This window comes from Bos indicus, chromosome 7 (assembly GCF_029378745.1).
Source record: "Bos indicus isolate NIAB-ARS_2022 breed Sahiwal x Tharparkar chromosome 7, NIAB-ARS_B.indTharparkar_mat_pri_1.0, whole genome shotgun sequence".
Lineage (NCBI taxonomy): Eukaryota > Metazoa > Chordata > Mammalia > Artiodactyla > Bovidae > Bos > Bos indicus.
In genome coordinates, this window is record NC_091766.1 from 46,327,573 (window position 1) to 46,345,274 (window position 17,702).

Genomic DNA, 17,702 nt, shown 5'->3' on the forward strand with positions numbered 1-17,702 from the left:
CCCTTTGCCCTCCCTGCCAGAGGTGAGAGTATTTTATTTATGAATTCATCTTAAATCACTTTTTAAAATCACTTTTAATCAAATTAATAGTCTTTCTCTGAGATTATGTCAAAGCATCAAAAATAAAGAGGGCTTTGGATGGGAGTGAGGTATTTTAGGACAGGTCACCAATTCCCTCCGACTTGCTTTCCCTGCTGGCACAAGCAAATAGAGAAAGTCTAGTTTGTTTTGCTCTCAGAGATACCTGAAGTCTATTTCCTTGTAAAGAGGAAGGCCCCCCCGTCCCCGGGATTTGGAGGCCTGGGTCATTCCCAGGGGCAGTTGCATGCTGAATGTCAGCGATGTTTCCCCCAAGACCCACCCAGATGATTCCTGGGTTCCTGCCCCTCCCCATCTTCCCAGCAACCCACCGCCCTGAGTTTCATCAGGGTTGCTGGCCTCAAAGTGACCAAACCTGAATTTGCCTCGGCCCCTGGTCTCAGAGGTTGTGACTAATGAAGACTGACCCCTGGTGAATTTTCAGAAGCCATGACTTGCCTGCACTGAGCCTGTTCTGCCGATAAGATAGGCTTTTGTGTCGAGTGGGCAGGGGGGTAGCAGCTTCTATACAGTCCATATCAAGGTGTTACTAATCCTTGGCTGGCTAATGTTTGCCAAATAAATAGCCTCATTAGGAAGGTCTATAAAAGTACGATAAGATTCTTCTAATTATCCCCCAAAGCACAAATACTTGGGGTTTCAGTTTAGCAGAAAAGAGACATCGAGAAAAGAGGGGAAAACGTGCGAGTGTGAATATTTAACAATGGGTTTCCCTCCACCTCAGCCCTAGCACGGGCACATCTACCATTTCATATTTTGTTTTTGCAAAAGCAACAAATTGCTGAACAGGAGGAAAAAAAAAGACAATGACATATTTTAGGTTACTATTTCACCTTTGCAAATCAATATACAAGCCATTAAAACTACATTTTTCCATGAATGATAAGTGTAATTACCTCTCTCTTGCCGTAAAAACTTGTCCTTATTAAATGTAAATATTTAAAAATGATTGAAATATATTTGAAGGGCACTTTATAGCTTGATTTTATATGCTGACATCTGGGTTGCCTTTCCTAAAACACTCTGTTTCTTGGAGAGTTATTAAATTAGTATTTTGAAAGGACTAACACTAGACTTGTTCCTTGTTTCAATTTTAATTTCGTACATATTTAGATTTACTGGGAACTCAGAGAGGGCTTACATTTAGCTAGTACATCGTTATGTTTGTGGGATTTGTACACGTAGAAGTCATGATATTATTTGCAGAGAGTATCTTTACACAGTGGGAAACTCCATCTCTACCCCTGCAAAGTATAAGAGTAGAGGAATCGAGAGTCTAAGATTTCTGGCTATAAATGTTTAATTTTCCAATTCTTCTGAGCAGGAAGATTGCTTTAAATATTTATTTTACTTTTAATTGTGCATTATTTCAGATAGCAAATTACCCGATCTATTTTCTTATAGATCTGTCAGAGATTATGTAGTTGAACTCCTAGAAAGATACGCAGTATGATTATTTTATTTTTTATTTTCCTAGCTCCACTCTTAGGAAGAGATTTTCTTTTTCTTTAAAAATTCTCATTTTTAGTTGTCTCATTTTTGGAAAGGTGAGATGATTCAGTTCTGTGCTTGAGAAAGTTTCAGAGAAGGATAGAAAATCTAATATTTGAAAACACAAGCTTCACTAACATACTTAATTCCAGATGGCAAAAAGACCATGCCCAAAAATGTGAAAGAATTCAACATTTGGTGGCTCAAATATTTTTTCATGATAAACAAATATTTCTGGGGTGGATGTATTCCTGAGCTCTGCATAGGAAAGCAACCATCCATGCAAGCCGCGCTGGGCTGCCCTTCAAACTCTCTTTGCTCTTTTCCTTTCACTATGTTAAATCCTTGAGATGTGTGAAGATGTTATGATAGGCAGTGGGTCAAGTGATCTGCACATGTAGCTTTTTATAAATTTTTCTTTGCAAAGGAAAATTTTTCTTCAAATAAATCCCCCCAAATAAATGGTTTGTAAAAACAAAAGTCTATTTGTTTTGAAACTGCACAGAAGAAACCATGTTATAACAATATCTCTTTTTTGAGTTCTGCCTGAGAAAAGAAATTTACCTATAGTCAGCGATTTCCCTCATGATAAGCCTTTAAAAAATAAAGTTGTCTCTTGGGAGAAAATAAACATTAGCGAAGTGGAGGTATTTGTAACGAGGTGGCCTTTATTCACTTGTCCAATGGAACTGTTGAACCTTTGTTTTTCTATCCACCCCCCCAACACTGTGTCTTTTTATTTCTTTATAGTTCTGTTCATGTAAATTCCTGAACCATAAGCATTTTAGAAATTTGTTGCTTGTAATTACATAGGTGCTTCTTGAATGAGCAAATGTGCTGTTTTCTCCCCACGTGGAATAGAAATTTTAGATAAGTTTTGAAATTCTTTTTTTTTTTTTTGCTGAAGCGTTTGGCAAATATCTGGGGTTTGAGGGTATTTTCACGGTGCCCCCAAAGGTGAGCAATCGAATAGGGAACATGCAGCGTTCACCAGGCAGTGACTTGGGAATTTTTCAGGAGACATTATTTTCTTACGTTAATGCCTTTGTAGATTCCATCGACGTTCAGACATCAAAGAGCATGCAATTAATAATGGGCATCTGGAGGGCTGATCACATGCTTCCGATGTTAAAGTGGTGAACGACAGGACAATCAGCCGTGGTCAGGTATTAGCTGTAATCATTTCTAAACAACAGCAGCGAAGCCTTCTCTTTTGTGCCTCTGCTCTCAGAAACGCAAAAGTTCACGTACAAAAGGTTCCCATAGATGCTTTCCTTCTGGTGGATGAGTGAGTAATAAATGATTTGTAGACCTACATGGTCAGTGTTGAGTCAAATCACCTTAATTTCTTCAGTAAATGCAAACCCAATTTTGTGTGAACTGTTCCCCTTGAAGCCCAACATGGACGCAGGGCGACAGACAGCTGTTCGTATTATTTGAGCCTTTAGTTAATCCTCACCGATTTGTCCCTTTATTTGTTTGCATTTTCCAAAATATACGAATATTTCTCTAGCACTAGGACAATAGTCACTCTCTGCCTGCTGCCACTGAAAGCGTCCTTCCTAGTTATTTCATTTCTTTGATGGTAGCTTGTTTATCTTTTCCAAAGCGACCTATGTTACCCAACCCTAAGTAATATAAGATAGGCAGGTAAGACTATTTAAGCTCAACAAAAATGTTCCAGAGAAATATGGCGCTTTGGGCTCTAAATGCTTCAGCAGGTACAAAAAAACCTGCAACTCTTTAACAATAATTCTCATTTGAGTAGGTCACAGATAATAAAGGAACTCTTGTTTCTGGGAAATTAAAAAAATGACATGGGAGAAAATATTTATTTGCTCTCTACATTGGTCAAATGACTGGTGGATATTAAAAACCTGTAAACAGACAGATGCAACCAATTCTCTTTCATTAACAAATCGCAATTTCACAATAAAGTAAATGCATTAAAAAATGTCAACTTCCGAGATGCTGAAATTGTCAGAGCTTGAGCATACTTTAATTGTTTAAAAAAAAAAAAAAGATATTCTAAACAATTCAGGGAAAAAAATTTTCTTGTAAATCTTTAAAGAACCAACTTAAATGTTAAAGCCTCCTTTGGCCGTTCAGGTAGCCAAAGCGCCGTTCAACCATGTGTACATTTCTGTACGTTTGCCCTTAGACTAAATCTACCCAGTCACCAGCTTTGTTTTCCTTCTAAGTACAAGCCATATCAGCAGCACATTTTAAAGTTAATTTGAAGCAGGGTCTATATATGGCCATCAGCAAATATGTTATAAGCTTATTATTTAATAGTGATTCCTGGGTAAGGCCATCATCCCCTTCCTAAATCCAAATATAAAAGCTGAAATCGTATTTGTTAAAACTGTCATTTTGAATTTGTGGTCCAGATTGTTTTCCTGAGCGTGCTGAGTAAGAGGCTCGAATGCTCCCAGCTGCAGGCACCCGGAGCCCAGCAAAGCCGCGGAGGCCAGAGGCTGAGCAGCTCCCAGCCTCAAACTGCCTGCCTGCTTCCCCCAAACAGAGCTCCAGCCCAGCGCGCTCACGGCTTTTCCACATTGTAAAATCATTTGATTTATTTGTTTGGTTTGGTTTGGTTTTTAGAAGCACTGCAGAAATTATTTCCTACTGGCAGAGAGGGCACTTTATGTTACACTACATTAGTTTCACATCATTAGTTTAGGGTCCTCAAACTTAAAATTGTAAAGTATATGGGAGGCTTCTAGAGACCTCAGTTCTGACCAGAGCAGAACCAATTAAACCTGATGGATTCCTTTCACTGTCTGTAACGTGTGAGGCCGTACAGAACAAAGTGCTGTGGCATTGCTGAAGGGGTTCCCTCTGTTAGCTTTGGAATTTGGTGGTAGGAAATGTTGCAAGTTATTTATAAAAGAGGCAAAATTCCTCTGGTACTGTTCCGGTTCTTAAAAAAAAAACAAAAACACGTAACTTTATCGTCACTGTTTGCAACAAGAAGCCAAGAAGGGGTGCCGATGACAGCCACGGACCCCATCTCTCTGGGCTGTCTCTCTCACTGCGTCAGCCACTTCCCGCTCCGCACTCTCGCTCTTTACAAGTAATTCTAAACCCACCCGCGGATAGAGGACTAGCCCAGACCAGAGCGGCCCTGCTGGCCAGGGGTTCACCCGGCAGGGTGCCAGGCTGGGGGAACCTGCACCGTGGGGCCGGGACTCTCGGGCCCCTCCCCCCCGGTCTCCCCCACAGGGGTCCGCACCCAGCGAAGTTCTCCATCCCCTGGCCGGTGGAGGTGAAGTTCGCGGAGCCGGGAGAAGGTAGGCTGGAGCCTGGAGCGCCTTCTCCGCGGCCGGGCGGAAGGAGAGCCCCCGCTGGCTGGCCGGCTCCCACGCGCCCATTCCGCTCTCTCCTCCCTGACCCTTCCCTCCCCGGGGTCCCTTCCTTCCCGCAGCTTTTGAGGGAGACCTCGGCCCTTGCTAGTTGCGGTGGCGGAAGAGCCGCCGTGTCAGGTGAGCGCTCCCCGAAGCTCTCCTGCCACCTGTTGGCCGCCTGCGGTGGTGACGCCGGGAGAAGCCGCGCTGGTGGGACCGGCCAGGCCTGGCTTCCGAACCCCGGGGAGGATTGTTAATGACTTCTCTGCGGCCGCCGCTGTGTGCTGGCCAGGGCCCACAAACTGGTCCAGGGCCCACAGACTGGCTGACCTGCAGGTCTCTCCTGAAGCCCCCTCGGCTGGTTCTCCGAGGTTTCCCAGGCCCCCATCTGTGGCCCCTGAGCTAACCCACCCAGGAATATAATGCACAGGATGCCTCCTGTCCTGGCATCCTTTCTCTCAGGCAGCCATGGGACCAATGGAAGGTCCAGGGTGTCACTGGGGCCTCATAGGGCAGTGGTGTCTGGAAAGGGTTTGGTGTGTGCCCTGTAAGAGCCACAGTGTGGGGTGTGGGCTGTGACCCCCTGATGTGGTGCTGGTGCTCTGCCCTGAGACAGTGGAACAAAGGGAGGACAAGCCAGCCTGTCCAACCTGGGCATTCTTATACTGAGCAGAGGGGTCTGCCCAGCCCATCTCATTCCTTCCTTCCTGGGAAGTCCCCAGAGTGTGGATGGATAGCGCAGGGAACTTCAGCCAAAGGTCAGAAGGAAAGGTGTAGGAGCTTCAGTATATAGGAGGCTGTGGCGCTTTCTCACTGGAAGCTGGGGACCTTTTACTACACAATGAACCATGCCCAGTATTGTAGACGAGCAGTTCTGGAGAAATCAGGAACCCCCAACAAACAGGCTGGAGTTCACTCATGTGAACAGCTCTCTAAGGCACTTTTAACAAAGTGGGGCTCTAGTTTGGTGGATGTTTGGGGCATTTTGATACAAAGCAGTGCAGCAGTCCATTTCTGAACCATCTGGGGGCAGAACTAAACCTCTTTCCAGGGACCAATGGGCCAAGTCTTAGGAATGGATTTGGCCTGACTTTGAGAAAGTCACGTGTGCTTTAGGAACATGAAAGGGCAGAGGACAAGTGTGGCGAGGATACTCTCATTCCTGTTTTAGGGAGGGGGTCTGGAGCCGTGGCTTCTCCAGGCGCCACTGGAGGGGGCCAGGAGCCACAGCTGCTGTTGGCCCACGCCCGGCGCTCAGCCCAGTTTGAGACACTGTGTATTTTCATTCCATGGTAGTTTTATACACAAAGACTGCATCCCTCTCAGCCCCGCCCGCTTGCGGCTCTCCCAGGCCTTAAACACAGAGTCTGAGGTCCAGTGGGGCATCTGTGCTTAATGCCGCTCAGCAGTGTGACTGGACCGCTGACACCCAAGTTTTACCAACAGAGGTCAAGCTGTTTTCATGGGGGCTGACTTATGTGTAATGTTAATACCTTTCCTCTAGTCTGTTTCGGGGGAGGTGATTGACCCTGAAAGCCAAGGGTGCCTGTTTTTAGGTGACGGTCTCCTGGCTTATCTAAGGCCAAAGTGTTCTTCCCTCCTAGTGTCTGAAATCGTAGGGAAGGGACTCTGGTATCTGGCCAAGTGGCTGCTGAGAAACCAGCCCTAAAAAGTTATTTTCTTAGTCCAGGGGTTCATGTGAGCCCTGGACTAGGGGTGATTTAGTTGTGTTTTTTCAGCTCACCTCATAATTTAATGGAGAAGAAATTCTTTGGCATGTTTCCTCCTGGGTGCCGACTGCCTTTGGAGGAGTTCTGTATGGAGCAGTGCCCCATGGTCAGAAATCTTCTCATTATGCCAGGCCTGGGCTTTCGGTAACCGCCAAGTGGCTGGCTGTAGTCTCTCAGGTTAGCCAACAGAGGAGGGAGAGAAATCCTCCTTAGCCGGGACTTGCATTTTTATGGAGAAGGAGGAATGTTAGAGAAGTCAGTAAACTTCCAGTGCTCACAGCCCTGTGCACATGAAGAGGAGAAGAAAAAACCCCAGGCCACTGGCTGTTTACTCCCAGCACAAAAGCGGCCTCCCTCCCACCCCTTCCCTTTTATTTTCGGCCTCTCTGACAGAAACGTCTTACCGACTGAATACGCCTTCCCACAATACTGTCCGTCACACCGGCATGAGGAACCAAAGGTAAGCAGACTTTAAACACACCTGGCACCGCTAACTCCCGCCTTGGTGCTTAGAATGGCCGCCAGCCAGCGAGCTGCCCTGTCCCCCATTCACATGTCCTCCAGAGGAATTCTGACGGGGGACTTCTTTCTGAGGCCGCGTAGTATTCTCAAATCAGGCCATTCAGACGCCTTGAGAGAGCTGGGGCAACCTCTGGGGTGAGCAGCCTGGTCAGGCTCCTAAAGCTTGAAGCCGCTCAGCCTAGAGAATTCCCTGGGGGCAGGAAGCCTCCGGGAGGGACTCTTGACTCCCAGGTGGGCCTCAGCAGAAAGGGCAGGGTTTCTGAGGCCCCCAGGTGAGCCCTGTGGTTGCTAACTGTGCTGATGCTCTTCCTCACGCCCCTTGTGGGCACCTTGGAAGAGGGGGCAGTTGGCTGAGCTGTGACTGTCTTCCTGGCTTTATGCATCTGGAGTTGTGAGCTTTTCCCCAGAGTTGTGGCAAGTGAAGAGAGAAGGGGTGGTTGCTCTTCCTCATTCCAGGTTGCTTGAAGGTGCACCTCAGCGTTTGGCCTTTCCCATAACTGGGTACAAAATGGCCTTTTCTGAAACAGAGAAGAAGACTCCTGAGTCATTCTCAGTCTTCTCTCCAGCTGCTCCAAGTTCATGTGTTATAACTTTCCTTCTCCTGTGATAACGTATTTCAGAGGCCAGTGAGAAGAAAATGTGGGGAAGTCTTGTAAGTGGGAACATTCTCCTTTAGGAGATGGAGCGGTTTGGGAGGGTGGTGATGCTTTCCAGGGTCACAAAGCTGAGAGGTGAGGAAGCCATTGTGGCACTTGAATTTGGGGCTGATAAGACTGGATTTTGTAAAATGCTGGAATCCTCTGTGATTGTCACTTGGGAAACTCATCGTAGTGTTTATCTGTTGAGGAAGGAGAAGACAAAATGGACTTCTAGAACATCAATTGGTTTGCTCGTTGTCAACCCATCACTTAGTGTTAGTTCTGGCTGTTGAGTGTCATTGCTACCAGCCACTTAAGCCCTGGGTGAAGCCAGGCTCTGCGTCAGCCCATCCTAGAGATAAAATCCAGCCCTGCTTTTCTTCTCCATGGGATCTCCGCCTAGGCAGCTGAGTGTTGCTCTGACTCCAACAAGCAAACCTCTGCAAGCAAAGCCCTAATTATTAGCTTGAATACAAATTGGATCTTGACCTCAAATGAGATTCAAGAGCATAGATACAGATACTTCGGGAAGAGCTAAAGGAGATGACAGAGCTGTCATCACGGCCATCTGGTCCTCTCCCTGAATTTCCATGCCCCTCTCCTCTCCCCCTCACCCCTGCTTGCCCTACTGGAATCATTCAGTATTCACCTGGCTGTGAGGGTGAACATTGTGAAATTCCAAAATTGTTTCAGTGACTTGAAGACATGGAAAATACAGACTCCTTGCTTGGTCCCTCCTGTCTTCAGCCGATACAATCTCATGGAACCATGGGCGTACCAATGCCAGCTATGATCCAACTGAATACATTTCTGAGAACATGAAATCTCCCATTTCCCTTTGTTTTCGGCACCAAAGCCATTCTCACTCTGAGTATGTCAGACACAATCATCTAGAATAAATCTTCAGAAAGAAAAGTACATCTAAACATGAGTGACCACTCCTTTCCCATTTTCCCCCACTCTCCCCATCTTCACAGTGAATGAGTCACTGGGGTGTCTGCTGACAGCTTCTGCTGGCCAGCCAGACTGGGAGGAGGATCAAGGGACTTCTTGCAAAGTCTGAGGTTGTGGCCTCAGACACAAGGTCATTGAATTCCAGCAGGGGCAGAGTTTGGGCTTTTGCCCATTGGGCCACCTCCATTCTGGTTGAAGGTCAGAAGAAGGCCACACCCTTTGTTTCTAGGCCTCCACTATGCCCGAGGCTTGTCTAGAAGGTGCTCTGGGGTTTTGGCATCCACTGTGGAAGTCTAGGAATACTTAAGTCAGCCTAACTCTTTGTGCACATTAAAGGCTGGGAGTCTGGGGCTGCCCTCTCCAGGCCCTGGATGGATGTCCTCCTCAGAACACCTGCTTACTGTTAGTGAAGGGGATGCAGCCGTGGGGAAGAGTACGTGGGAGCCTTTGCCAAATCAAGATTTCAGAAGCTCCCTTCAGAACCGGAAGATGTTTGTGATTGAGTAGTTAATTGTCTCCCTGCATCTACAGTCCCTGTTCCAGATTTTTTCCTTTCAGTACAGGATCCAGTCCATGAGCACAGACTGCATTTAGCTGTCAGGGCTCTGTTGGATGACTTTCAGTCTGGAACTATTCTTCAGCCTTTCTTTATCTTTAGATTCAGGTTTGAGAGCTCTGGCTGGGCTGCCGCATCCTTTCAAGGTTTCAGAGCAGGAGGCACGTGCTGCCTTCCGTGTTCCATGTTGGTGTCCCGCAACGGTCACTTAGATTTCCTGGTCAAGGTGTTGTCTGGTTACTACACTGTATCCAGCTGACCCTTGAACAACATGGGAGTTGGGGCACCGACTCTCTGAACAGCAAAAATCTGCATATAACTTATGGGTGGCCCTCTGTACGTGCGGTTCCTCTTTGTCTGCAGTTTTCCATCCTTGAAGCCAACCCACCACAGATAGCGGAGTACTGTAGTGTTTATTATTGAAAAAAAGTGTGCGGATCGGTAGACCTGTGCAGTTCAGACTTAAGTTGCTCAAGGGTCAGCGGAGGTTACTCTCCCCCCTTGTAACTGATAAGCGGTCTGTGAAGAGCCACTATGACATGGGAATAGCCTGCTCTTCATCACATCCCTTCCACTCTGAATCTAGCATCCTTCAATGATTCTTTTCCCAACCAGTCTTTACTATGTTGGTCATAAAGTGGTGATTTTCCAGTTCCCATACTTTCTCCACGTTTATCAGTTGGCATTCTCCTTTGAGTAAGAGCCTACCATCCCTGCCTTGCACCCTCCCTCTCTTCTTCCTTCCTCCCTTTTTGCTTCCCCCATCTCCTGCTTCTGCTTCTCCTGCTGCTTCCTCATCATAGTCTCATGCTACGCTATGCTAAGTCGCTTCAGTCGTGCCCGATTCTGTGCGACCCCATAGACAGCAGCCCACCAGGCTCCGCCATCCCTGGGATCCTCCAGGCAAGAATACTGGAGTGGGTTGCCATTTCCTTCTACAATGCATGAAAGTGAAAAGTGAAAGTGAAGCCGCTCAGTGTCCGACTCTTAGCGACCCCATGGACTGCAGCCCACCAGGCTCCTCTGTCCATGGGATTTGCCAGGCAAGAGTACTGGAGTGGGTTGCCATTGCCTTCTCCATCATAGTCTCATAGATGCCTATTTTATTCCATGGGTTATAAGCTCTAGTATTGTTATGTATTTGGATCCTGAAATTGTCCCAGATGTAGCCAGTGAAATCGCCTTCCAGCTTGGCTCCTGCATCCTTTGACGCGCTACCATCAATATTTTGAGTTTGCTTTTTGGCATTAACAAGATACTTTCAGGCTTGCCTTGTACCTTCCTTGCCGCTGCCCTTGTCTTGGAATCAGGCATTGTGCTCAGGAACCCTGGTTCCTTTTAATGGAGAATGGTATGTAAATAGGTATGCCCCGTGCTACTGGCATGTCATTGCTTCTAGACCCCTTCAAATACAGGAGGTACGTATTGTATATATATATACACAAATACACACTTAACACATCCTAGCTTCGAAATAAATAAATAACACACATTTGAAGTTATATATGTATATATGTCCTGGAGAGGAAAACAGCAACTCACCCCAGTATTCTTGCCTAGAGAGTTCCATGGACAGAGGAGCCCGATGGGCTACAGTCCATGGGGTCACAAAGAATCGGACGTGACTGAGTGACTAGCACGCATATGTGTATACATATTTCAAACTTTATATACCTACATGCGTGTATATGTATACAACCTGCCACGGTTCCATGATGTTGCCCTCAAGCCATCCCATCCCTGCTTGTTCTTCGTTACCTCCCTTCATACCATCCCACATTTGAATCTCCCTTCCTCTACAGTGAGAACCCTGGCTCCCAACAACACCACACATTTACTGATACCCTCAATCATATAATATACATAAAATAGTTTCAAAATTTCTATACCCATATTAACTGTATATAAAAAAAAAAAAAAGGCCTAACTAAAAGAGTTCACCTGGGAGTTCCCTGGTTGCCTATGATTAGGATCTGGTGTTTTCACTGAGGAGTCCCAGGTTGATCCCTGGTCGGGGACCCATTCTGCATGTCACACAAAGCACAGTCAAAATCCAAACGAGACAGAAATAGAAAGAGTTCACGATTAGTTTGTAGTTCTTTCCCCCCTTTCCCCTTCTAAGGGGGAAAGATGGTATATAGTCAACATTTGCTGCTGTTGTTGGTTAGTCACTAAGTTGGACTGACTTTTGCGACCCCATGGACCATAGTCCACCAGGCTCCTCTGTCCATGGGATTTTCCAGGCAAGAATACTGGAGTGGGTTGCCATCTCCTCCAGGGGATCTTGCATACTTTGTGGGGTTTTTTTTGTTTTTTTTTTTAAACATTACTTGGATTACCTCTTATTTCCTTTCCTTTTCAGTGTTGTTCTCAATTTAGGTTTATCAGATGATATCTCATGATTAGATTTATCAGAAGTATGTTTGGTTCATTTGCTTTCGATTTTAGCTTTTTGTTCCCCTCATCCTTATTGATAGAATTTTATTTCTGATTATGTACAATATTAATATGCTTCCCAAAGTCCAAGCTGTATTAAAAATATGCTCGGAGAAGTGTTACACCATTCCCTCAGATGTAACCAATCTTATTTTTTTCTGTTTTTTTTTCTTCCGGTGTGTCTCTTTTTGCAAAAACCAGCAAACATTTTATGTTTTCCTTTTTTTTGCTTTTTTCTTACACAAAATGTCGTATACTGTGTTTTTCATTTAGCAATATATTCTAGAAACCACTCTATCAGTTAATAAAAGTCTTTCCCATTCTATTTTACAGCAGCATATTTTTACTCCATTGTATGTATATAACAGGGGCTTCCCTGTTGGCTCAGAGGATAAAGCATCTGCCTGCAATGCAGGAGATCTGGGTTCAATCCCTGGGTTGGGAAGATCCCCTGGAGAAGGAAATGGCAACCCACTCCAGTATCCTTGCCTGGAGAATCCCATGGACAGAGGACCCTGGCGGACTACAGTCCACAGGGTCACAAAGAGTCGGAAACAACTGAGCGAACAAGTTTATTTTCAATCAGTTTCCTCTGTTTGAGAATTCAGGTAGTTTGCAATATTATGCTGCAGTGAATAAACTTTATGTGTTTATATGCTCATTGTGGGAGATGTATCTTTAGGGTGATTTCTTAGAAGTAGAACTGTTGAATCAAGATAGAAAGAGACATAGTTTTGTTACTGTTCCAGACTCCTCTTCATAGGAGTTGTACAAAAGGCATTCCCATCAGCAGTGTGTGAAAGTACTTATTTCTTTACAACTTTGCCAACAGAACATACATCAAGATTTTGAATTTTTGCCAATCTTATAGGTAAAAAATAGTATCTCAGTGAAGTCTTGTTCTGTATTTCTCTGATTGTGTGTGAATTTGAACATCTTTCATAGATTTTAGAAGCATTCTTAAGTCTTTTTGGTGAATTGTCTATTTATGTCTTTGCTTAATTATTTTCCTATATGATTTTTAAGAGCCTTTTAAAGATATGTTAGCCCTTTATCCAGAGAAGGCAATGGCAACCCACTCAGTACTCTTACCTGGGAAATACCTTGGGAGGAGCCTGGTAGGCTGCAGTCCACAGGGTCGCTAAGAGTCAGACACAACTGAGCGGCTACACTTTCACTTTTCACTTTCATGCATTGGAGAAAGAAATGGCAACCCACTTCAGTGTTTTTGCCTAGAGAATTCCAGGGACGGGGAAGCCTGGTGGGCTGCCATCTATGGGGTCTCACAGAGTCGGACACGACTGACGTGACTTAGCAGTAGCAGCAGCACTTTATCCGGAGAAGGCAATGGCACCCCACTCCAGTACTCTTGCCTGGAAAATCCCATAGACGGAGGAGCCTGGTGGGCTGCAGTCCAGGGGGTCGAGGTCAGACACAACTGAGCGACTTCACTTTCACTTTTCACTTTCATGCATTGGAGAAGGAAATGGCAACCCACTCCAGTGTTCTTGCCTGGAGAATCTCAGGGATGGAGGAACCTGGTGGGCTGCCGTCTATGGGGTCACACAGAGTCGGACACGACTGAAGCGAGTTAGCTTAGCTTAGCCCTTTATCAGTGATGTACGTTGCAAATATTTCCTCCCAGTTTGATGTTTATCTTAATTTTACTTGTGGTGTTTTATTGCCATGCTAAACTTAAAAAATATTTTGTAGTCGTCAAAATTATCATTTTTTAAAGTTGATTTCATCTGGATTTTGATTCATAATTCTTATAGAAGGATTCACTCATGTTTTCTTTTAGTAGTAATATAATTTAGTTTTTCACACTAAGATCGCTGGTTGGTTTGGAATTTATTTTTGCATGTAATGTGAAGAATGGATCAAATTTAATTTTTTTCCAAATGTCTATTGTATCAGTACTCTTTATTACAAACTATATCTCTGCCTGAGTGACTTGACATATCACCTTTATCACGGACTAGATTTCCACAGGAAGTTTGGTTTATTTCTGAACTTAGTCTGTTCCATTCGTCTGTCTTTTTATGTGCCAATACCACATAGTTTTAATTCTGTCTATGCCTGCATGCTCAGTCATGTCCCAAACACAAAAGTAGTCATGTCTGCTTTTGTGTTTTATCGGAGTGTGTTATAGTTTTCTTCATAAGAGTTTTGAATATTTCTTGTTAGATTTATTCTTAAGTACTTTATCTTTTCTACTGCTGTTTTAAATGGGAGGTTTCTCTTACATTATATCTTCTGATTATTTATTATTTGTGCTTATGAAGGCTATTGACTCTTGTTTATTTTATATCCTGCTGCCTTGATGAATTATTTTATTGTTTGAGTTAGTTCAGTGGTTCTCACTACCTGGTCTCAGTACATTTGAGGTTCCTGAGACACATTTAGTGGATTCACAAGGTCCGAATACTTTTTGTAATAATAAGACATAATTTGCCCCTTTATTAATAACTTCATTCTCTCTTGAGTGTACAGTGGAGTTTTCCAGAGGCTACATAATGTGTGAAATAATAACAGACTAAATGCAAAAGCAGATATGAAAATCCAGCTGTTTTCTGTTAAACTCTATAACAAAGAGATGTGCAAAAATGTAAAACAATGTCATTCTCACTGGAAGTTTTTGTATTTTCAAATAATGCTATTTATATTAACATGTTTATTAGCATTACTTTTAAATTAATATTTAGAATTTTCTCAGTTTTAATGTCTAATTCAGTAAATATCAGTAGACATAACCCACGCAAATTAAAGCTCTTTGAGGTCTTTAATAATTTTTAAGGATGTAAAGGAGTTATAAGATCAACACTTTTGAGAAACTCTTGAGTTTTATCAGTTCTTCTCTAGGTTTTCCGGGTATGCTATCACGTCCTGTGCAGTACAGCTCACTTTCTTTATTCTGTTACAACTCTCTCGAGACTCTTACCGTTTTCTCTTGCCCAGTTTCACTAGCTAATCCTTCCAGTACAATGCTAGTAGCGGGAAACTGGGCATCTGTGTCTTCTGTCTTCAGCGGAAATGTCTCTGGTGTTTCCCCATTGAGTAATAGGCTGAGATGCTGCCTTAGGACTGTGTGTATTATGTTTTCTAAGTTCCTTTCTCTGTGTTTGGTGTTTTTCCATTATTGTCTAAAAGTTTCTTTGGTATTTAGAAGGGTTTTTATTTTTGATCAAGCCATTGCCTTTGCATTTGTACCTTCTACACTGCCCTTAATCTATCCTATTCTTAAACTTTTACCTTGTGGACTATCGGTTTCAAATGATATAATTTACTCCCATCTATTACCTAAACAACAGTCAGTGGTCATATTTTACTTTCCCCTTTGTTCCCATTTTTAAGGTTATGTTTTTTCTGCTTGGTCAGAACATATAATGTTTATATATTCTTCTGTTACCATGACCCCAGCTTCTCCTTCTTTTATTCTTAGCTCTGTAATTAAATATATCAAGTGATCACCATTGATCCCTTTGCTGAAGGCCCTCCCCCCATTATCTTTTGGTTGGGTAAAGCTTGGTTTGATAAGGCTAAATATAAAATCCGTGGCTTGTCCTCTCTTCCCTGTGTGTTGAAAATGCTGTTTCAATCTGGCCTTGTTGTTTATGCGGCTCAAAGGAAGTTTTATGCCAGACTAAATTTCTCACCTGCATTAAGAATTTGATGCTTTTGCATAGAGGTTGAGGATGTTTTTGTCATTAAAATCAAGTCCTTTTACTAGGAAACATCTCAAAATTGATCATTCTAGATTAGTTTTCCAAGCACACAGGGGCCTCTTCAATGTGTTGATGTATTTCTGTCGCATTACTTTTCTTCTTCATGGACTCCAATCATACGGATATTGGAGCTTCTTTGCCCACGTTCCATTTTAACTACTTTCTCTCTGATATTTTTTATTTCTTTTTAAACTAATTTCCATTCTGTTTTTTTGTTTTACCTTTCTTCATTGGCCCTTATTAACTGTTTTATTTAGACTTATTCTTTCTTTGGTACCTTGTCATTTATTCTTTATTTTTGAGATAGTTTTGAATTTTTCTTTAATTTTTTTTCCCGAATTTTATCAACTTTCGCTGCATTTCTTCCTAATTTGAGGAATCCTCTTTTATTCTTAGGTTTTATATGTGAATCTAGCTTTTTATAGCTTCAAATTTAAAATCGTATTTAATTAGCTTGAAATGTTACTTTATAGCTTTCTTCTTCTGTTTCATGGTTGTTTTTTATTTTGGTGGGAGGGTGAGAAAATTTTTAGCTAAACTGTTTGATTTGCATTTGATCTTTTCTTCTTATAGTAGCTGCTGCTGCTAAGTCGCTTCAGTCGTGTCGGACTGTGCGACCCCATAGACGGCATACGGCCTTATTCTGATTTTGTTTCCCCCTCCACTCCTGAGTATTTTTGAGGAGAGAGTTCCTATTTCAAGAGCGCCCTCTTATGTCAACATAGTGAAGTACAGTTTATTGAATGGTTAGTGCTGGGAGTGGAGAGAGTTGAGTTCAGTCACTGTGGAATGTTTGCGGCCCCATGAACTGTAAAGGCTTCCCTGTCCATCGCAACTCCGGAGCTTGCTCAAACTCACGTCCATCGCGTCGGTGATGCCATCCAACCATCTCATCCTCTGTCGTCCCCTTCTCCTCCCGCCTTCAATCTTTCCCAGCATCAGGTTCTTTTCCAGTGAGTCAGTTTTTCACATCAGGTGGCCAAAGTATTAGTTGCAGCTTCAGCATCAGTCCCTCCAATGAATATTCGGGACTGATTTCCTTTAGGATGGACTGGTTGGATCTCCTTGCGGTCCAAGGGTCTCTCAAGAGTCCTTGGGAGTGAAGAGACGGGTTTGGTATATTTTGTTTCTGACTCTCTCTCTTTTTTCCTGCAAGATTCTTAGGTTCCTTCTCTTTCTTTCTTTCAAAATTACTGTCAATGCTCTAAGGGGCAACACTTTAATTTCCTTTTTCTTTTAAAAGTCATAATTCTCTGTCATTGCTGCCTCTAACCCAACTCACTTTTAAGTAGTTTCCCTGTAGCCAGTGTTGTGAACTGCTAAGTTTAGTGTGTTTTTTTATTTTCCAGCTTTGTTGAGGTATAATAGACTTTGGTGATGGACTTTTCTTTTCTGGGATCATTCTTTATCTGTGTCCTCCACTCCCCTCCTCTTTTTCCTCATGGATTTCCCAAGACTCCCCTTTTTAGTGCTCTATAGTCAAAAACTTGCACCAGTTGTAGGTGCTGTGTTGAAATTTGGTGTTCTTTACTTAACTGTAATTTGAAGTTCATAGTATTATCTAGTGCCTTGTAATGTTGAAGACATGGATCATGTATAGATTTTTTTCCTGCCTACCCCCACCCCCCATCAGTCTTAGCTTCTTTGTATGTTTCTTGCTTTTGGTTTTAGATGTGAGGAAAGGTTTGGATTTAGGAAGCCACCATCATCTTCCATCTTATTACTGAAAAAAAGGTGAAAATGTTGATTTTTAAAGGAACGTCTATCATTGCAACAAATGGTTTTAAATTACTTGGATTAACAAATTTGGTGACAATAAGACCACTACCTGTGTTAATCACATTTTTATTTATTATTTTCAGTGAGAGAAATGTTCCATAGTGGAAGTTTTTAGAAATCTTTTCATACAGCATAGGAGTTGTACCCTATTGTGAGAGAGGGTGGCCCCTATAGAAACATAATTATTCTTCTTAAAAACACTTATCCTCTGAAAGCCATTTCGGTTTTAATGCTGGCATTTCCCTACTATTCCTTATGGTTCAAGAATCCCTGCACTCATCTTCTTTGCTGGTTGTTGGCATATTGCTAAGTATCCAGTAATTTTTTTTAAGCATCAAAAGAAATACCCTAAGCTCTACATTTTTCTCTTGATGGGGGTGAGTTCAGTCTAAGCTAAGTCTTTGCAAATGAGAAGAGCCTTGGTT

General features: G+C 43.2%; 1 protein-coding gene across 7 annotated transcripts in view; it reads left to right on the plus strand.

Annotated features, from left to right (window-relative positions):
- Positions 1-17,702, plus strand: part of LOC109562038 (uncharacterized) — a 232,263-nt gene that overhangs the window by 54,110 nt on the left and 160,451 nt on the right. For 4 of the 7 annotated variants that reach the window (XR_011567690.1, XR_011567689.1, XR_011567691.1 and 1 more), the window contains exon 1: positions 6,875-7,127. The exons of 1 other annotated variant lie outside the window; for it this stretch is intronic. Coding sequence is in view for 2 of the 6 variants with exons in the window: in XM_070793607.1 (XP_070649708.1) it covers positions 6,912-7,127 (216 nt within the window). In the remaining 4 variants the exon portion in view is untranslated. Of the gene's footprint in view, positions 1-4,612; positions 4,884-6,865; positions 7,128-17,702 lie in introns of those variants that run through there. 2 more of the 7 variants (XR_011567692.1, XM_070793606.1) reach the window with 2 other exon arrangements.